Genomic DNA, 21,027 nt, shown 5'->3' on the forward strand with positions numbered 1-21,027 from the left:
GATCAGGTCGCGGTACCGCTCGCCCCATCATCTGCCGCAGCTACTCTTTCTAGTGCTCGATCTCGGCCCGAACCTGGCGCTTCCAGGCCTCGGATCTCCTTCCGCTCCGTGGGTCTTCGAAAAAGCGCCCGCGGGGTTCACGCAGATCCAGCCGCTTGAACGCGGCGGAGGTGGCCGTGGCCGCCATGATGGACCCGTCAGGCGCCCCCGCAGGTCACTTCCGTCCAGCGGCCCCGCCGCGGGCGCCATCTTGGTTGGGGGCGGAAGTATTTCCGCCCCGCTGGCAGCAAGGCCTGTTTCCGGCGGGCGCTGATCGGAGCAGGCCCCGCGCGGCGTTTTTAAAAAGGGAGACCACGTGGTTAGGTTAGATCGCCAAGGCTGACAGGCTGTGTGCGGGCCCAGCCTCACGGGGATCTGAAGCCCTTCCCAGCGCCAGGGGGAGCCTTTCCTCGTCGGAGTTCATGATCGTAATTAAACACCCGGCGTCGGGTTGTGAAGTCTCAGGATGCTCCTGTCCCTCCCTGGGCCTGTCAGGACCCCGGACAGTGGTCGTTCCCCGGAGGCGAGGCGCTGGCACTCTCGGTTGGTCCCTTTCCCTCGGAACCCCACAGGCTCCCGGCGTCCTGGGCCATCCGGAGCCGGGCGGACGCCAGAGCCGACCGCTGGTACTGCACTGCGGCTGGCGTGCAGCTCGAACACTGCTCCCTGCTGCGGCGTCTTTGCGACTCATTTCCCGTGGTCCTGAGCCTAATGCTGTGGTAGGAAAAGGGACGTGTGAGTCCGCTTTTGTTCTTTGGAAAGAGTGACCTCACGGGTGCTCTGAACCGGGACGGAGCGCAGGGACAGGCTGCCCTCCTCCAGGGGTTGTGTGCGCACTGGTTTTGCTTGTTTTTCTTGTTTTTCTATTGTTGATGAATACGTTGGTTAGTTCTTTGGGGGTTTTCGTTTCAAACTAGTGTTTTGCCACTGAAGATGTTTCCCTGATACAGGCTTCCCTTGGCACCACCAGTCCGGGAGGAGGGGATGGGAGAGAGGGAAGACCACAGTCCTGAGAAAACAGTGCGGAGGAGGGTGGTGATGGTGGAGGCGTCACCTGACACCGACTCAATAATAAAATTTGGAGAGTGTGGCCTGTTTCTTCTAGGTATTTCTGTGACACTTCATTAAAACACACACACACACAAACATTTATTGAAGATTTCTATACTAATGTAGAGAGAATGCTATAATGTGCCTACCAGCTAGCTATACTTAGTAATAACTCAAGGTCAGTCTTACCTATATTGCTGCCCACTTCCTCTCTCACCCACCACCTCCATTATCTTGATGCAAACCCCAAACATAAAATAATTTCAATCTGTAAACAAGCCATCCTATATAATAAAGAGGTAATATGCAAATTAACCCTTACACTGTCACAAGATGGCTGCGCCCACAGCAGAGGCGGGGTTCCTGTAACGAGCGATCAGGGACCTGAGGCTGCATGGCACCAGGCCGGGTTGGGGGACCTGAGGCTGCGCCCCCCCACCTGGCGGGGCTTGAGAGGGGTGGGGCCGGCTGGGTCTGGATCTCGCCCAATGAGGGTGGGGCCAGCCAGGTCTGGATCTTGTGCGATTTCAAGGTGCACACAGGTGGGCAGGGACTTGACTCTGGGTCCCACGGCCTGCCCCAGCCTCTGACAGGAGGAAGATTTTCATATACATTTTACTAATTTTCTTTCATCTCTGGCACTTCTATTATAGAGAAAGGGCAAATAGCAATATTAAAATATTTCCTCTAATTAATTCCCTTTTAATGTGCACCAATTTTGTGCACCGGGCCCCTAGTTCATTTATAATATTCAACTTTAGCTCACAGTCGCCCGACAATGTAGGGAATATTCTCATTTTACTAATGGATAACCTGGGACCCTCAGGCAAATGGATTTACTCAGTAATAGTATAATTTTCAAAGCCTGTTCAACAAAATGACCTGATGTGCCAGGTTGGTAGGAATAATTATTCTATGCATGACAAAAACCCAGAAAGCTCATTTATACCTGCCCAGGTTATATAGCTAATAAGTGACAGAATCAGCCCTTGGACCTAGCCTTTTGAATTCCTGGCTCCTTCCTTTCCCATTTTGTCACACAACTTCTCACAAACTCAAAACACACTCCCTGGTGATGGATCTGCAATTTGCTGTCACTGCATCCCATTCTGTAGGGGACCCTTGTCTGTGCTTGGCTGCCCAGCATCTGCGGAACATCTCTTCTGTGTCTGGGGAAGTCGCCTCTGTATGGCAAGATCCTTTCTCCTTAGAGCTACTCTGTTATCGGCCAATCAGACACAACCACCTAGGATTTTAAATGGAGAGCTAGTGGTGCCACGAAGCAGGGACAATGGAGATCTCATTGTTGGCAGAGGAAGCACCGGTAGCAGCCATTCTCTGAGACATCCAGCTGCAGGGCCCAGCCCCCAGTGCCGGTGGCAGCGGTGGGTGACCACAATGATATCCTCCTGGGTTCTGAATGTTTAGCTCCCTTTGTTCCTCTCTGCCCACTGAGCCCAGTTCCCCACCTTCCCCAGAGATTCTATGAGTTGTCTAATATCTTAATGACAGATTTCATTTCTTTGAAAAATCAGTTTTGGTTGCCAGCCCTAGAGACTGTGCTGACACGCTCCCCAAGTTTCCAGCTCCATGAGTTTGTGTGATGTCTTTTTAAAAAAATGTTTTGTTGTTGTTTTGTTTTTGAGAGACAGAGGAAGGGAGAGGGATAGAGAAATAGAAACATTGATGAGACTGGGAATGGAACCAGTGACCTCTTGGTTCATGGGTTGATGGTCAACCACTGAGCCACACTGGGTGGGCTGCTTGATGTGTTTCTAACAGCCAGAGCAAGGAATGTCAACATGTCAGTTAGGGCGTGGGACCTACGGGCTTGTTTACGGTGGCTTGCACTTGTGCACGCACCTGTCATTACAGGTGTATAGAGAAGAGGCCAGCTCGGCAGCTGATGTCTCCACTGTGGGGGCGTGTTCTGGGGAGTGTTCTGAAGGCAGTGCTTTCCCTAACCTTCCTCTCTGCTTCCCCGGCCAAGTTCATCTGCTGCCCTGTAGATGCCACTGTTGCTCTTCTGCCTACAGAATCTAGCATCTAACAGCCTCGAAGGAACAGGCTTTGACTTTATACTCTTCGGTCTCCTTTCTAAGTTAGAGGCAGTAGCCCTGTCCTCTGCCTTCTGCCTTCTCGCCCTGTCAGAGCCAGGATTGGGCAGAGAGCTCAGCTTCAGCGGCCGGACTGGGTGCTGTGCCAGGGACAGATGGGCAGAGATGAGAACTAAAGTCTTTTTTTTCCCTCTTGGAGATATATGAGTAAAGCCCCCCCCAACCCCCATTTTATTGCCACCAGTTGTTTTGCTTTAAGGATGAGTGTGTGTGTTTGTGTGTGTGTGTGTGTGTGTGTGTGTGTGTGTATTGTGCAGTGACTCTTGATGTCTTTTCACCTTAAATCTTTAAGGGCAGAATTTTAAACATCCAGTGTGTGAATTCAAGAGTTTATATTTAGATCCTCCTGGCCCCCTGAAATCCAACGTAGTCATTCTGCCAATATTAACAACTGTAATTTTGGGCTCCATCTAGGCACTTTGCATATATCATCTTTAATTCTCACAATAATCCTGTAGCCGAGGTGGTCTTACACTCACTCGATGGGTAAAACAACTTCAGGAGGACCAAGAAACCTGTCTGAGATTATGCAGGTAGTCACGGCTGAGTCTGTCCTCAGGGCCTGGTCAGTCTGACTCTAAAGTCCTTGATCTTTCTGCCTTGTCACCTTCTTAGCTTCAAAGAAAACTTTAGGACATCAAGAGACCATCGGATGGGCCAAACAATTCTGAGCAACATTGAGATGGTTCCCACACTGCTTCCTACCCTTTGCCTGAAGGTGGGTCTCTGCTGCCTAGCTGGCGTGGCTCAGTAGTTGAGCATCGACCTATGAACCAGGAGGTTATGGTTCGATTCCTGGTCAGAGCACATGCCTGGGTTGTGGGGTTGATCCCCAGTAGGGTGTGCAGGAGGCAGCTGATCAGTGATTCTCATCATTGATGTTTCTATCCCTCTCTGAAATCAATAAATATATATATAGAAAGGTATGGCAGTATGGCAGTTTGGGGACTCAAGCTGGGGTGGCTCTCCAGGGGCCTGGGGGCAGAGGGCACATGGGTGGCCATGCCTGGTAGGCGAGTGTCTGCATGCTGGAGGGCTGACTTTCAAACATGGGGACATATTCTGACGTTCTTACTTTTTTTTTCTGGGCCCATTGGAACTCTTCTCTCATTCTGAACATTGAGGGGCTAGGCTTCTCCTTACTTTTTAATAGAAATAGAAAACCCACACAGCATGACGCCTGAAATTAGAAGGGTTTTTCACAGATTTTTTTTTTTTTTGCAGACACCACCTGCTCTCTTTCCTTTATGCAAAATGCAGTCTAGCATCTGGGAAAGGGCCCCACAGACCTTGGTTCCCAAACTCAGTGATTCCACAAATATTTGCAAAGTGAGTGAATGGTGTCATGCGTACATGTCACAATCACAGAATCGCGGCTCAGAAGACGAGCCAGGAAGGGCCAAGGGGTCTTTGGCCAGCAGTTGCCTAACCGTTGGAATACTGACCGCAGGAGGACGGTTCCCAGTCCCACCACACTCGTTGCAATGCCTGGTTTCCGATCAGGTGGCTGCGCTCACGGCGCCTCACTGTTCACGCTGCACCGTGAACCTGCTGAATCTTATCCCTGCGCCCCGACGATGCCGGAGGGAGGCCTGTGTTCTCATCGTGTGAGGGTGGAATGAGGACGGGGCATCGCTAACACGGGGAAAGCAGAGTGACCTCGGGACAGGAAAAGAGGAAATGGAACTCTCCTGAGCTGGAGAAATGGAAAGGGAGAAAGCAGAAAGGAAGAAAAAAAGAAAAGGAGAGGAATCAGACAGCAAGTGAACAAAGAGTGAAGAAAAGGAGATTCGATCTGGTAAAGGGCAGGCGGTGTCCCTAAAGGAGTGGACAGAGGGGCTGGACAGAAGGTTGAATTCCACATGGCTGCCCGGTGGGATTCAGACATTTGGTGTTTGCTCTCGGCCGAGATGCCGATGGGATAGAGAGGCTCACGCAGTCGTCTTGACAGCTTATCTTTATGGCAGTGTTTATCAGCCTGTGTCCACTGGAGATGACATTTGCAGAAAAAGGTGGTGGCTATTTGACTTACCTGTTTGCAGATACCCTGAGCCTCTGCCTTCAACAAACAGCCAGGCAGACGTCACAGCTGATGGAGGGGACCTGGGCGTCAGTCAACACCTTGACTGACAGAGGTGATTGAGAAGCTCACACTCCAAACTTCATGTCCTTGACTGGCGTGTGACTGAGTCCTTAATATGTTAACCAGTCCTGTGCTGGATGCTCAGGAGGATATGAAAGACATTGGATTGAAAGCCAATGGTTCTGGCCCAGCCAGTGTAGCTCAGCGGTTGAGCATCAACCCAGGAAGCAAAAGGCTGATAGTTCAGTTCCAGGTCAGGGCACATGCCCGGGTTGCAGGCTCAATCCCCTGTGGGGCGTGTGCAGGAGGCAACTGCTGGATGATGTTTCTCTCTCATCAATGTTTCTCTCTCTAACCCTTTCCCTTTCTCTCTCTAAAATCAATAAAAACATTTTTTTTAAAGTGCTATGTAGCAAAGGTGTGGGTTCTTGGCAAGAGACACACGTATGATCCATCAGCCTCAGTTTACTCATCTGTAGAATGGGAATCACAATGGTACCGCCTTCGTAGAGGTCCTGTGGGAATTGAAATGAGAGGATGCACATATAAAGTGCTTCCGGCAGCTTGGTACACCCTGAGCACTCAAACAGTGTGCTAATTCTCTTTTTGGATTTTAGCAGTCGAGTTTGTGGTTAAGACTCCATTTTAAGCAGTTGGACATTTCTGTTATGTTTTGATTTTGAGTGAAAGGAAAATGAGAAGATGATTTTAAAAAATAGCTGTTTTCTTTGACCTAATTTCAAAACTCTTGACATTTTTCTCTGACCGGTTTTGCTGTCAGCCAGACCTGGCAGCTCTCTGTGGCATTTTCAGAGCACCTGTTTCGTTGTCTGCTTTACAGTGACTTAGGCGTGCTATTTGATCAAGGTTACAAAAGTGGGAAGAAATCAGACAGGGCCGTTAAAAATTGGGCTGCAACCCTAGCCGGTTTGGCTCATGGTTGAGTGTTGACATATGAACGAGAAGGTCAAGGTTTGATTCCAGGTCAGGGCATGTGCGGGCTCAGTCCCCAGTAGGGGGTGTGCAGGAGGCAGCCGATCAATGACTCTCATATCATAGATGTTTCTATCTTTCTCGCCCTGTCCCTTCTCTGAACTCAATACAAAAATATTTTTAATAAAGAGATAAATTTTTAAAAATCGGTCTGTGGACAAAATGGAACTCACCAGTGGTTGTCAGTTCTTAAGCTTATTATTATTATTATTGAAATACAATTTCCATTTATTTCCCCCCCAGAGAACTTTTCTTCACTCTTTAAAGACTCAGCTCCTTCCATGGGCTTTGGTGGAGGTCGTGGGGCAGCACCCGCAGGTCTAACTCGGGGTGGGGGTGTTCGGTCCTCCCGGGCTTCACGAGAACGATTCCTGACTCCCTTTCTGTGAATGGCACAGCTCACACAGCAATGCAGCTTCACATTCAGCCTGGGAAGCACATCGGCGTCGAAGACACTCGCTTCGGAGATGTCCCGAACGGCTGCGGCCTCCACTATGTTTCAAATGACAAACTTCTTAACGGCCTTGTCCTTGGGCACGCACCCGGCGCAGTTGGTGCAACGAATAGGCTGCACGTGGCCTCGGCCTTTTTTGGCACGACCGTTATTCCTTCTCTTCTTGGTCATCTTGGAAATGAGGACCCGAGAGAGGAGCAAGCTTATTGTTATTATTTTTGCTACCAAACCAGTGATTGCTGAGACATCTAGAAGACATTTCGTAGGGCTTAGATTTTAAAACAAATTGTAAAATTCTTAAGTTTCCAGGCCAGTGTTTTAGGAAACCTGGAAAGTGTGGGTTATGTCACCTCAGACTCTCCCATTTTCCCGAACATGAGGGGTCTTTTCACAGGTGAGTTCGCGTAGCGGGCCTAAGGAGCAGGCCTTGGTCTGAGTCCCTCCCGTTCAGTGTAGGGTTTCATGCGAAGGTGGTTTATAAAACAGGACATTTGCAAAAGGAAAAAGTCACTGAAAAGAAATGTTTGCTTTTTGCTTCCAAGTATATACAGTCAATTAGAACAGCAAAGGTACAATGGCTGACAGAGAAGCAAACAGACTCAAAGTCAGTTGCAGCTTATTTGAAAGCAAAAGCAGTTTTAGCGATTGTTTCCTAAGCGCGGGACATGCAGGAATGCCGTGTTAACAAGTACCGTGAGAACAACAGGAACATCGAGTTATGTGCACACCTATTCCTGACATATTAAAGCCATCCATCACGTCACGTAATTGACACTGTTTTTGCAGCTGGGGCTGCTGACGGCGTTTACTGGATGTCCCAGGCTTCCTGGTGTCCACGGGGCACGGGAGGAGAAAGACGACTCCGCCAAGCCTTCAGAGGCGGGGGGCCGAGCGCCCGAAGGCGCCCATGCCATGACCCCCACCACCTTCAGAAAGGGACAGGGGTGGGCGTGGGGGGCGCGGGTGAAATGCCATGGGAGAGAGAAGGGAGTTTTCAGTCTCCTTGGATAATGATTGATGTACTGTTTGTAAAAACCTGCTTTTGTTTATCGGTGACTGACAGCCGGAGAGTGATGGGGAGGCTATGAAATCACGAGTGAGTGTTCTTTAGCAAAAATGCACTGTGCACATTAAACTGTCTCTAAACAGGGTTCCAAAAGACACCCGTGCACACGCGCATCTGACCTTCCCAGCCGGGCCGGGTCTCAGGCCCCTGGACACTCGCTGGAGCCTTTTCCTGGGGAAGAGGCTTCTGAACGGCTCTGGGAGTGACTTGTCCACTAGCACTTGGTTCACCAGGAGCAGGCGAGCTGGGCAGCTGCTGGGGCGCCTCTCTGTGTGGCTGGTGGCTGATTTCCTCCTGCAGCCCCAGGAGCCAGGCTTCCTGAGCGGCCTGTTCCAGCTGGGAGCCTCTCCCCGAGCCGCGCAGGGACCCGCAGGGGGGAGGGAGAGAGGGAGGCTTGGCTCTGGGTCACTCCCGCAGGACCCCGGGCCTCTGCCGGCCTGCCGTGTCCTTCACCATCGGTTCCCATCCAGACTTTACGAAAACCAAGTGTCCCTTTTCACTGTGGACCTCTCACAAAGAGAAGGCATTGTTTTACATTGCCAATGTTAACTGTAGATATGAGAGAACCTGTTTTGAAAGATAGATCGAATCCAGCTAGCAAGGCTCAGTGGTTGAGCATCGACCCATGAACCAGGAGGTCACGGCTCCATTCCCGGTTGGGGCACATGCCCGGGTTTCGGGCTCCATCCCCGGTGTGGGGCGTGCAAGAGGCAGCCAATCAATGATGCTCTCTCATCATTGATGTTTCTCTCTCTCTCTCTCTCTTTTTCACTCTCCCTTCTCTGAAATCAAACATGGGTTCTGTTGCCTCACACGTGTGCCTTGCATCATGTGTGCGTGTGTTTGAGGGCACCAGCTGTGGTGCAGATGAAGGATAACTTGAGAGATTCAGACATCCGGCCCGTTCTCCTGAATGGGATGCTGATTAATGTTAAAAAAGCAACTAAGCCTGTGTCATGTCCTACAAGAACCATTTGGGTTTCTTGTTAGAAAATCATACCCATGAGAAAAAATGCCAGCTCACTCAGTACTGACCATATGCCCTCGCCTGGGGACAGGAGCCCTCCCAGGTCCGGCCACCACCTGCCAGGCAGGGGGCATGGCCCAGGAGTGGCCTGCTGCTCCGAGGCGGTACCTGGTGATGTCACAAGGAGTCCTGTGGAGCTGAGCGCAGGTCTTCCCCCTTTGAGACGGGCAGTTTCCCCTCAGGGCCCCCCTACTGGCCACTTTGTAATCTCTTCTTTGTCAGGACCTGGGACACCTGTGTCTCCTTCTGTTCCAGGGCTGACCCAGTCTTACTTGGGGTTCCATAGTGCGCCCCCTTTCTCTGTCCAGGGACCGTCACTGCAAAGAGACCTTCTCACTGCTTAGGCCACTGGAGGCCCCAGGCATCGAGTAACGGGAGTGGCCAGGGTGGGAAGCCATTGCAGATTTCTTCTAAGTGGGCCTGATGCTCACCCAACAGGCTTTTCTCGAAGGACAGGGCAACTCGATCTTTAAGCAGCGCAGCCCTTCCCGCCCCCGCCCTGGAACAGGCTTCGGACTGGGGATCCTGAGCTGAACTTGTCGCTGGCTTTCCTTCAGCAACGGTGTGGGATTTTACTGCATGAAATTTATGTAACAAGTTCCCCCTGTAGTCTCATCTCATAATGATCTCTTTTTATTTTTACATGGATTTATCTCTCATAAGTCTTAGTGAACATGTTTTTCCAGGCCACAGCGAGTACTTCTGGGAAGGAGGTGGTGTGAGTAATGTGGAAGCTGGAACGGAGGCAGCGCGTGAGCAGCTGTGGCCACAGAGGGGTTCTCTGTCACCCTTACAGTCAAGCAGCCCTGGTGGGGAGAGGACGGCTCCTTTTTACCTGGGGTGCCATCTGGGCGTGCGGCTCCCCGAGGGAGGGGTTCATAGAAGCCCCGAGACGAAGGAGTCGTGACAAACACCCAACTGTATGTTTCTTCACACCCTGGCAATTGGGACCAGTCCATGAAGTGGGCATTGTTTCATTTCTTGTCACTGGTACATGAGCCCAGCGACAATTTCAACCTCCCCTCCCCACCCCCCAAAAAAGCCACTGATGGTGCGAAGTGCCTATGCAGTGCTTTGAGGACTAGCTGAGTCTGTGACAGTGAAGGCCAGATGCTTTTTGTGGGGGTGGTGGGTGAGGAGGGGGCATGGCCATACCTGTGAGGATGGGCTCCCTCCAGCCCTCGCACCTGCAATGCTGCCTGTTCGTTGGCTGGTGCCTGGGTTCCTGTCTGGGAAACTGTCCTCAGGCCTTTCGCCGGCACTGGGATTTCCTGTGCCCAGCTCCGTATCGCGTTCCTTAAAAAACTCCTTGGAGGAGATGGTGAATTGCATTTCCATTTTCTTTTATTAGGAAGCCACGTCCGGCATAAAAACAGCAACAAACAAACCCCACAATTTCTTGGTTTCTCATAAAGATGTGGTCTTGTTTCATTCTTATTCGTTTGTTTTCATGGTGGAGAGACTAAAATCGTTTCCCCATAAGAATTATAGTCTATTTGCTGCCTTTCATGTTAGTGTTCCCCACCCCTCCTTTTCCTTGGCTCCCTAAGAAAAACATCAGCACCAGCCAATGCGGCTCAGTGGTTGAGCATTGACCCAGGAACCAAGAGGTCGCGGGTTCGATTCCCTGTCAGGGCACATGCCTGGATTGCAGCTTGATCACCAGAAGGGGGTGTGCAGGAGGCAGCCGATTGATGATGTTCCTCTCTTATCCATGTTTCTGTCTCTCTATCCCTTTCCTTCCTCTCTCTCTAAAAAGCAATAAAAGCATATTTTTTAAAAAAGAAAAAATGTAAGCGATTTGACAAGTAAAAAATGCAATCTTATAACAAAGCAGGCCTTGTCTATAAATGCAGTACCTGATGACCATAATCATTGAAGTCCTTTTGGGTCAATGAATAATTCTTTGATTATATCTAAGAGGAAGAAACATATGAATTTATGTTTTGGGTCCTCAGATACCTTCTCCCTTTCCCTTCTTACTTGGATCTAATACATAGGAAATGAATGAAGCAATTGCCCACGGGCAGGGCAAGTTTTGTGAGGCTGGAGGCTTAAGGAGCCATTTAAGAACAAGAATACAAAAATATCTTCCTTTATAACTTTTAATAAAAACATACGGTCATGTGAACATACCACCCAAGCCAGCGAGATCCCTGACGCTTAAACTTTATTGGCTTCATAGATAGTCCATGGCTGCGGGTTCCAGGTTGTAGTAAGTGTCCATCTGTACTGTACACGTGTGGATTTGCTACTCGCGTATATGAACACAGGAAATACAGGTCACGATTGTACAGGAACCAGATGGGAATATACAGGTATAAATGTGAGAACACAAGATTACATTTTGGGTCTCAAACACACAAACACACAGATACAGTTTTCTGTCTTTGTTGAGCTTCCACGTTTCAAAGGCCTGCTCGTATCTTTTCTAGACTTTGAATTGTCTGTTTGCATTGGAATGTTCCCTTTAAGAGGGAGTCAATCAATTAAATACAAATCATTCATTCAGACAAGCTGACTCAAGCACTGTTCTCTGAATTGGACTCATGCTGAACAATTCCCTATTCTAGAAGCCAGGTGTGATGGGTGGCAGAAAGGAAGTGGGAGGGGGAGCCCAGCGCCAGTGGGCAGAGCTTGGCCATACATTTATTTTTCTGGCGGTTCAGATACTGGTCTGGAGGTCTCCATTGAGGAGGGTTCTCTGGGTCTCCGTGGTCTCATTCAGTCGGGATTTGTCCTGCTTACTGTCACTCCGTTCCCCATCGTCTGTGCCGCTCACCTTGACCAAGCAGAGGACGTTCTGGAAGCTCTTCTTGAAGTTGTCAGACAGGAAGGCGTACAGGATGGGATTGGCACAGCTGTTGGCATAGGTGAGGATCACAACGAAATCAAACATGCCTTTGAGGGCCGGCGTGGGATTGATGGCCACGGAGACGGAGGAGACATTAAATATGTAGAAAGGGAGCCAGCAGAAAATGAAGACGGCCACCACGATGGACACCATCCGGGTGACCTTCTTCTCCGACTTTTTCCTCTTGGAGGAGCCCACGCGGATTCCCGAGGACTTCACCTTGATGATGATGAACAGGTAGCAAAGACAAATGATGGTGAGGGGCACCAGGAACCCCAGGATGAAGGCGTAGATAATGAACCCCGTGTACCACGCCCCAGATTCACCCGGCCAGTTGATGGTGCAGCTGCTCTTTCCCCACTGGTTGCTCCGAAGCCCCGCATAGATCATGATGGGCAAGATGACCAGCAAAGAGAGTCCCCAGACGGCCACATTGATCATCTTGGCCGTCCGGGGTCTCCTCCACTTGGCTGACTTGATGGGGTGGACGACAGCCAGGTACCGGTCGATGCTCATGACCGTCAAGCAGAAGATGCTGGTGAACTGATTGATGCCATCCACAGTCATGACCACCCGGCAGATGGCCTTGCCGAAGGGCCAGTGGACCAGAGCCACCTGCATGGCCAGGAAGGGCAGACCCAGCATGAAGAGCTCATCCGCGATGGCCAGGTTGAGGATGTAAATGTTGGTGATGGTCTTCATCTTGGCATAGCGGAGGATGACGTAAATGACCAGCGTGTTGCCACACAAGCCAACGATGCAGACCACGAAATAGATGAACGTGAGGACTGCATTGCTGGTCAGGTCATAGTACGGCTCTGTCTGGTTCGAGCTGTTGGCTGCTGCCACTGAGCCGTTGAGGTCGAATTGAGAGGAAAGCAGTGGTTGGCTGCCGTTGAGTAGGTCATAGGCCATATCCATGGCTGCCTTGCAGTCTTAGGCCCGTCCCAACCAGCCAGAGATCTTGTTCTCACCTTAATGGGTCCTGGAGGCAAAGGGTCCACTGTGACATCTGCAGGGGAAAAAGGAAGATTGGCTCATCAGTCAGAGGCCACATAAACTCTCACCAGCTTCCCAAGTTCTGGGTTACCCTCACAGACACACCCTTCAGCTGAACGGCGCATGATCTTTCCACATCAACGCAGAGCGACCAGCGCAGTCTCATCGGTGTGCAGAATGTTTGAGTTTTTCCAATAGTGACGAAGAGTTCGGGTTAAGCCATCATAGTTTATCTTGTCATCTTTGGTGACGCACATGTGGGGGATGGCTGTGGCTGCAAAAAAATGTACTTTGATCCCTAAGAAAAGTCCAAAGTGGGAGAAGGCAGAGAGGTCAGACACTGGCGTTCTTGGCCTTTTCCTACGAGGAAATCTACACGGACCTGCCGACTTATTTGGAGTTTTTCCATTCTGAAAACCCAGTGTGGAAAAATCCCAGACTTTGGAGGTAAAACAAACCAGGGTTCCACCACGGAGCCCTTGTGACCCCTGCCCTGTACTTAACTGCTCGAACTCTCATTTGTTAAAATGGGGGTGCCATGAAGGTTAAATGTATGTGAAAACGCCTAGCATTGTGCTGGGCTTATAATCAGAGCTCTATAACTGTTATCTTTCCCCCCATTTTCCCTCTACCATCTCATTTATTTCTAATATATTGAAATCTGCCTCCATCATGAACCAATGTATAGTCTTAAGTGTTAAAGTAAATATCTGGCTTGCTTTTATTTTAAAAATGTATGCTTTAGTTTATTTTTGTTTCTCCAATACCCGATACTTGAGCTCCGTATGCCTAGGAGAACTCTTTTCTAAAGCCCCTCCATGGAATGTTCCAGAATGCTTGTCTGCACTTTTACTCCTCTTTTCCCTCTCCTAGCTGAGAAAATGTAACCATTGGCTTGGCCTAAGGTATAAAACAATAGCTCATCACATAATTAAACGATCTACCCGCAGTCATTCAAAAACCATCACTGAGGGCTTCTTTATTCTGGACACCAGGGTTGAACAAGACATGGCTGGTGCCTCTAGGACAGCCGTGGGCAAACTACGGCCCACGGGCCGGATCTGACCCGTTTGAAATGAATAAAACTAAAAAAAAAAAAGACCGTACCCTTTTATGTAATGATGTTTACTTTGAATTTATATTAGTTCACACAAACACTCCATCCATGCTTTTGTTCCGGCCCTCCAGTCCAGTTTAAGAACCCATTGTGGCCCTCGAGTCAAAAAGTTTGCCCACCCCTGCTCTAGGAGGTGAGACAGGGAAAGAAGCCAACTCATACAGGGTGAGACCTGAATTGAGATAGGAACAGAGGATTGAAGGCCCAGACACCTGTGTACGCGGCCGGCATTGGAGCGTAATTAATCACTAGCATTTCCAGGGTCCCGTCTGTGTCACGTGCCAGGTCACACTCCGATGTCTGGGTCACACTGAAGACCTCTGGGCTGCAGACTGCCTGGTGCTTTGGGACAGGGGTGCTGATGGTGCAGACATGCGAGGGAGGGGGTGCTGCTCTCCAGCCCTGGCTGCCTTTTGGGTGGAGTCTCACTCAGTATGGGGGAAGTTTTTTGTTTTTGTTTTTTCTGAAATAGGCTGAGAAGTAGCCTTTCTCCACCTGTGAGAGAGAGCAATGGGCAGGGTTCAGAGCTTGGAGAGGTGGCAGAGATGGGGAGCTGGGGAGCCAGCCCGGAGGGGGAGGGCTCCTTCAAAGAAGACATGGGTTTAAATCACAGTGACTCTCACTTCATCGACAGTAAAGTCACTGCCTGCGGCCTCCGAGTGACGTCTGCGTCACTGAAGGTGGAGCCCAGGGCCAGGCAGGCCGTGCCGGGCGTTGTGCTTCACTGAAATGCACAGGAAGTTTGATTTTGTGCTTTTGGATGTCTCCAGCCTGAGTCGTGAGGCACTGGAAATGGCTGGCTGTTGGTTTCCTCTGACACGAGTCCTGGCTCTGCTGGGGAGGAGGTTAGATTGGTCTCGGGCCTCTCCTCCCCTTCCCAGGGGGGCTGTGGTTACCAGCCTAGAAACTGGCCAGTGGGATGGGGATGGAGACCAGCGTGTGTGTGTGTGTGTGTGTGTGTGTGTGTGTGTGTGTGTGTGTGTGAGAGAGAGAGAGAGAGAGAGAGAGAGCGAGAGAGAGAGACAGACCCCCAATTCTACTGTGCTTCAGTTTTTCCTTTCTCACCAATATCGTGTCTTCATTCAGCCCCACCCCAGTTCCCTCGGGCCTGTTAAACCCAGTGGATCCCCGGTCGGCTGGGGCCTGAGCCTCACAGGAGGAGAGACTATCACCAAGTGCCAAGTGCGTGCTGCCCTGCCCCGCTAGGGCGCCCAGGAAGAGCAGGCGGCGCTGGCCGAAGGGCTGGGGGAGAGGCGCGTCTAGGGACAGCTCGGTTGGTTCCGGCGCTCAGAAAATCATCCGCCTGGCCATCCCTCCGTCCCCCCTCCCCGCGCTGACCCTCAGACCCACGGGTTTCCTAAAGGACCCCCTGCTGTTTCCAGGGGGACAAGGAGGGAGGGACGGGGGAGACCAAGGATGGTCATGCTAGAGCCCCCAGGGTCTGTCTGCGAAGAGGCGGCAGAGAAGGCTGCCCTGTCGGCCTGAGCGCCAGGGAAGGGGCCCAGGACCATCAGGGACGCGTCGGCCAGGAGAGGAGCCACGGAGAGAAGCCCCTCTTTGCTCTGCCAGCTGTCCTCACGGGCTCAGATCTCGGGTGCACGCCCACAGGAGCCCCGGCAGTGCCCCCACCCCCGCCGCTAGCTTGCCCTCCTCCCTTCCGACCCTTTTAAAGGCGGCCGGTAGGGAAGTTGTCCCCGTCGCACCCACCACCTGGACGCTTGGCGCTCGGCTGGGGGACGGAGACTGGACAAGGGCGCACGCCACACTCACGGCACGCGCTGTGCAGCCACGTCGGTCCCAGCACTCACGGTCCACAGTCCCGCACTCAGGCCAGGGACGCTCGCGGTGGCGCATTCCCACCCAAACCGCCCCCAAGTGACACCAGGACCGGGAGCTACGCGCTGGACCCGCACTCCAGCCCATCCAGGTGCGCACTCCCGTGCAGCGCAGATGCGCCCTGCTGGCCCCAGTGCTAGCGTGTGTGTGTCTCGCTCTCTCTCTCTCTCTCTTTCTCTCTCTCTCTCTCTCTCTCTCTCTCTCTCTCTCTCTCTCTCACACACACACACACACACACACACACACACACAGGAAAACACCTCACCTTTGCTTTCCCACTGCAATCCTGCAATCCGCCAGCTCGGCTTGCTGGCAACTAGCGGCTGTCCCCAGCTCGGCCGGCACCCCGCGCTGGGCGGCCCCACCTGCAGGCTCCAGCTCCCGCCTCGTTACGCCTCGCTCCGCGGAGAGCTGGCGGGCGCAGAGCGGGAGTGCTGATCCGCCAGCCGATCCGCTCTGGGCGCTGGTGGCTGTGTCGCCGGGACTGGCCCTGCGGAGCCCGAGCCCCTCGGCACATTTCCCCACGCCCCCCTCCTGACGTCATGGCAGCTTCGCTCCGCCCGTCGGGTCCTGTGGGAGGACGGGGGTGAGCCGAGTGGAGGATCCTGCCGGTGGCGGTGGCGGCAGGCACAGCTCATAGGCGTGGGGCACGGACTGGGGAGGGGGGGCAGGGGGGGCTTCATGCAGGTGAGAGGGGAAGGTCAAGCGACTTCAGTCTGCCTCCCCAAGGCTCGGGACACGCACTGCCTACCCTCCGATTTCACAGAATCTGTGCTGTGTCACCCAGCGTGTTCCAGGCAGCTCTGGGCACCTCTCAGTCGGACGAGTTTGCAGAGCTGTGTCTACTGTGGGCCATGCCTGGGCCCTGGGCGCCAGGCCCGGGAAGGGCAGCGAGGCGATGGGTCCAGGGGGAAGCTCTTCTCCCCGCAACAGGCCGTGTGCGAGGCACTCGGGCTCCCAAGTTGCAGGCGGAGGCTCAGGCTCATCGGGACTGTCCCGCCTTCACACAGACTGTCCCGGCTTCAGGCTTCACACAGCCTGGAGGCGGTGGCTGCACGGAGTCCCCTCAGCAGGCACCTTGCTGGTCCCAGCCAGCAAGGCCCCTGCTCCTTCCCGCTGGGAGGGAGCAAAGGGAAACCAGCAAGAAGTGGGAGTTATGGCGCATCCAGTTGCAGCTGTTTATTTTTTTGACTGTGATGATTCAGCCTCTGTTCCAATAGTTTAATAAGTCATAATCAATCCCGCAGCCTCTCCGTTCCCACCGTCCTCCACGGACACACACACACACACACACACACACACACACACGCTCCTGAGGACACTTGTAGAGAAAGCAAACACCAGCTGGTTTTCTCCGTGGGCTGAGCGGCCTTTGCCTGCCCATCCTATTCCCTGATTTCCAACTCGCCAGTGAAAAGTCCCAGTCCCAGGCTTTTCAGCAGGTAGGGTGAGCCCTACAGATGGGCGAGAGACTGGGGGAAGGGACCTCTGGGGAAGGGAGCAGTCCGCTGGGCCAGACTGCATCCTGGGGTCCCCATGTGAGGGTGGAAATCAGGGATTGTCATGGGCTTCCTCTCTGAGGTGTTGGTTTGCAACCTCAGGAGTCCCCGGGTGAAATTGGAAACCCCTCCCCCAACCCCCGCCCACCATACTTGAAGGACAAGGAGAGACTGAAGGAAGAGCAGACCGCTCTGATTGGCGGTGGCAGTTCTCATGAGCAGGGGAGCCTTCACAGGAAGCTTGTGCTGGGCGGCCATAAGACGAGTAGATCTCTACCCCTACCGGTGGGCATCTTAAAACCTTATATAGAGTCCTTCACGGGGCTCTGTTATGTAGACCATCCAGGGTGAGGGGGGAAGGATATGCTCTCTCAAGGCTGAGTCCTTGAAGCGGCTGCGAGTGTGGGAACAGTGTGTGGAACATACATTCCGAGGACAAGAGAGCGGGGAGGAGGCTCTGACCTCTGGGTCCAGCTCTCAGGTCACCGGGTGGTCACGTCTTCTCAGTGACCAACAAAGCCCTTTACCCTGGATGAACCCATACCGTGAAGCCCCCTTCGAAGCCTTTCTCTGCGATGTCGTCCCTTTACCCCCGTCCCCCGCCCCCAGGAGTCAGGGTGAGTGAGCCATCCTGGAAAAAGTGCTGGCCCGAGCCACCTCCCACTCACCCATCCCTGCTGCAGGGCTGGGCGAATGGGGTCTGAACAGCCTTGACCTTGACAGCAGAAAGGGGGTAGTGAGAACAACTGTTGATTTTGTACAGATAATATAGGCCTCCCCTCCCCCCGAATGCCTTAGAAGGTCCGACTGCCGCCCCCTGCACTCAGCAGCCACCCTCGGTCCAGTTCCCACTCGACTCTGAATGGCTCTTCTTTTGACTTGCCCTCCACCTGCTGAATGAAGTCTGCGCGGTCACACCAACACGGCCACGGCCTCTCCTTCCCTTCCGCTCAGCTAGTAACTAAGTAACCAAACCTTGAGCCAGAAAAATGGAGGGGTTGCGGAGCAGATAACCTCCGCACTGGCTTGTTCGCTATCTTCGAAGCAATTAAATAACACCCTTCCCTCTTCCAGCGGTTATCAGAGAGGCAATAGACGGCAGGAAATTAAGAACAGGAGCAGGACAAAGGGCCAGGCTGGTGCTCAGCCCGGAGCGTGGGAGACGCTGCCCCCAGGTCGCTCTGGGTGAGGAGTTCACAGCCGAGGAGCGCCGAGGCAGTGCCCAGTCCCAGCGGGTCAGTGGGTAATCGGGTAGATGGGGGGAGGTTACGCCGCCACCAGTTTTCTAGAAGTGAGCCTGGTCATGACGCCTGGAGGAACCCGGAGAGCCAGGCGTGGGTTTACCGGGTTGGGACTGCGAGCACCAATTCCAGCAGCCAGTGTGGCTTGCTGGCACGTCGTCTCCTGGGGAATGCCAGGGATGGCGTTGGCCATTGCAGTGGGCAGAGTGACAGCTGTGCGGAGGACGAGAAGGTCCCTGGCATCACGGACACGTCCCCTGGCCTTCCTGGGACACTCCTGTGCTCATTCACAAACCATCTTCATTTTACCAACACGGAGGGGTCAGCTCCCACGTGCTGTCTCCGAGACTAGGTCTAGAAGCCGGTGGCATGCAGAATCCTTTCTGACATCGTGGGTCCTGGTGTTTAGTCTGGCACCTAGCGGCTGCATTTTACCAACATGAAGAGGTCAGCTCCCATGTGCTGTCTCCGAGACTAGGTCTAGAAGCTGGTGGCATGCAGAGTCCTTTCTGACATCGTGGGTCCTGGTGTTTAGTTTGGAAAATATGGAATATGGTCATTTGACATTTTTAAAAAAAATTTGGCCATTAGGCCTAGTGGATTTGATGGTCTCTTCAGAGGCAGAAGGGGTTAATGTGGGACCTTCCTTCGCTTCTCTCTCCCCCGCCCCTGGCAGGTAGGAGTCTGGCTGGACACTTCACCATTTTTCTCTGTTAGCATCCTTGGTCCCCGGGGAACACACTGGCTAAGAGAGTGAGCAGCCCTAGACTCTCTCCGGAAACCGCCCCAAACAAGTCTAGCATCAGGACTCATGGTCAGAAGACACCAGGGCTTAGATGTTATTCCCTTTTCTCTTCCCTTCCCCATTTTTGCAGAAATGCCCATAAACATAGAATCCGGGAGCCGGGAACTCTCCGGTTGGTGGCCCCATCCCATCAGTTTACAGGCGAGGACACCAGACGCAGAGAGGCCTGGTAAGCTGCCCAGGGTCACCCCGCTGGAGGGAGGGAAAGCCTCGAGGTTGAATCAGCTCTTCTGGGCCGCAGACACCTGCCCCTTCCGCAGGGACAGCCCCCCGGGGAGTGCGAAGCCTGGTGGCTAATGGCTCTCATCCTGGCCTTCGTCCTGTTTCTCAGCCCTTGACAAGGAATCGGAAAACTCGTGGCCACCCCTCGATCTTTTCCGGAGTGTGCTTCCTGGAGCACTGACCACGCCGCTCTGTAGAGGAGTCTGGGGACTCGGCCCGCTCCCTCCTGCCCTTGGAGGCCCCCCAGGCTTCTAATAACACTGGCAGGTGGCATTTACTATCTGCTCTGTGCGCGGGGAGCTCGTTGTTTCACACATCCCTTATCTCGAGGAGTCCTCTCAGGCTTTGCCGTGCATACCGTTATTATTACTAATGTTGTTATTTTGGGAAGCCTTACAGTGAAATGATTTATCTGGACTCTTCCCCATGAACAGCCTTTTAATTGTTTTAAGCTCTTTCCTCGCTCTCTTTTCAGTTTATCCATCTGCCTGGGACCTTGGTGAGGAGTCCCACCCGTCCTTCCTCTATTGACAACTCCTCCTGGCTCAGGACATCCTCCTCAGCTTCTTCCTGCCCTCGTGGCCACAGTGATGGCTCATCTTTAACGAGATAGAATAGTCACATTGTGAAAGGATCTGGGGAGGCATGCGCCGTAGGAGAGGATCTCCAGTGGCGATGCCGGCCTGATGTTGGCTCAGAGGGTCAGGAATTTCTGCTGCTAAAGGGCCTCTGTCCCCCAAGAAACTAAAGCCGGGGTTCATCCAGAAGCTGCAGCTCATTTACAGGGTTCCAAAGAGGCTGCAGTTCCTTTGCTGGCCCCAGGGTGGGGTGAGCGCACAGAACTCACCACCCAGTCAGGCCTCTGCTGCCTAGGGCACCAGGCCTAGCAGGATGGGGCCCAGCAGCCCAGGGTTGGGCCTTTCTTGTCTCCTTTTTTCTTCCCTCCCCATCCTCCCGCCAATCTGGGGGTGGGATGCAGCCCCGATAGAATCAACTTGATCACAGCGCCTGGGACCCTGTCATTTGCAGCTGACGCGGAAGTCTTCAGAAGAGGCAGTCTGCCTGTCCTCCCTTCCGTAGGTGTGTCCCCTCTGGCATCACTTTTTCCTGGGCCCCTCGGGGAGATCAGGGCGGTCTTACTGGGGACGAGGCAGCCGCAGCTTCCCGCAGCCTTTCCTGGGCTGAGATGAAGGGCGCTGAGGGCAGATGCGAATTCTGCAAAGGGGTTTTTCAGCCAGATGGACTGTGAAAGTGTTAAGTATCCGTCTGTGCACGGGGAACTGGTTGTTCCGCATCCCTTATCTCATTGAGTCCTCTCAGCCTTTGCCGTGCGTACCGTTATTGTTACTAATATTGCTGTTCGGGGGCCTTGAAGAGCTGTCTCAGGGAGCTTGTGCCTGGTCTTGGGCTGCGTGCTGGATCCTAGTGAGGCTGTCGCTGAGCGGGACAGAGTGTCTGAAAGGTAAAGAGATCAGAGTTCTCTTTCCTGTAAGAGGAGACCCGTGACCATGACCGTTGATACAGGGTTCACTGCAGCGCCAGGAGGGGCTTCATGGAGCCAGGCGAGGCCCCAGTGATGAGAATGCCCACTTTCCAACCCTGGGAGCAGAGGGGGGCCTTCTGCC

At 52.9% G+C, this 21,027-nt stretch overlaps 2 protein-coding genes and 1 pseudogene across 5 annotated transcripts in view; all 3 read right to left on the reverse strand.

Moving 5' to 3' along the window:
• Positions 1 to 201, reverse strand: part of COG1 (component of oligomeric golgi complex 1) — an 11,817-nt gene extending 11,616 nt beyond the window's left edge. The window contains exon 1 of the mRNA XM_023759077.1: positions 74 to 201. Coding sequence (XP_023614845.1) covers positions 74 to 187 — 114 coding nt within the window. The 5' untranslated portion in view covers positions 188 to 201. The remainder of the gene's footprint in view (positions 1 to 73) is intronic.
• A 6,250-nt stretch (positions 202 to 6,451) lies between these two features.
• On the reverse strand, positions 6,452 to 6,914 carry LOC102440406 (annotated as a pseudogene).
• A 3,900-nt stretch (positions 6,915 to 10,814) lies between these two features.
• Positions 10,815 to 16,066, reverse strand: SSTR2 (somatostatin receptor 2). 4 transcript variants are annotated; one of them, XM_023759087.1, is made up of 2 exons: positions 11,612 to 13,180; positions 10,815 to 11,080 (listed from the first exon to the last, which is right to left on the reverse strand). In XM_023759087.1, exons 1-2 carry the CDS (start codon positions 12,602 to 12,604, stop codon positions 11,009 to 11,011), a joined length of 1,065 nt encoding a protein of 354 aa, XP_023614855.1. In that variant the 5' UTR covers positions 12,605 to 13,180; the 3' UTR covers positions 10,815 to 11,008. The 4 variants fall into 4 exon arrangements, with proteins under 4 accessions (XP_023614855.1, XP_006094975.1, XP_023614854.1 ...); XM_006094913.3 differs by adding an exon at positions 15,901 to 16,066 and having other exon boundaries at positions 10,822 to 12,695; XM_023759086.1 differs by adding an exon at positions 15,901 to 16,066 and having other exon boundaries at positions 10,822 to 12,980.
• Positions 16,067 to 21,027: the final 4,961 nt, after the last annotated feature.

Source organism: Myotis lucifugus, unplaced genomic scaffold, assembly GCF_000147115.1.
Source record: "Myotis lucifugus unplaced genomic scaffold, Myoluc2.0 scaffold_146, whole genome shotgun sequence".
In the NCBI taxonomy this organism is placed as follows: Eukaryota; Metazoa; Chordata; class Mammalia; order Chiroptera; family Vespertilionidae; genus Myotis; species Myotis lucifugus.

Excerpts from the sequence above, each read along its gene's own strand:
- SSTR2 (XM_006094913.3), bottom strand. The coding sequence starts at position 12,604 with ATGGATATGGCCTATGACCTACTCAACGGCAGCCAACCACTGCTTTCC.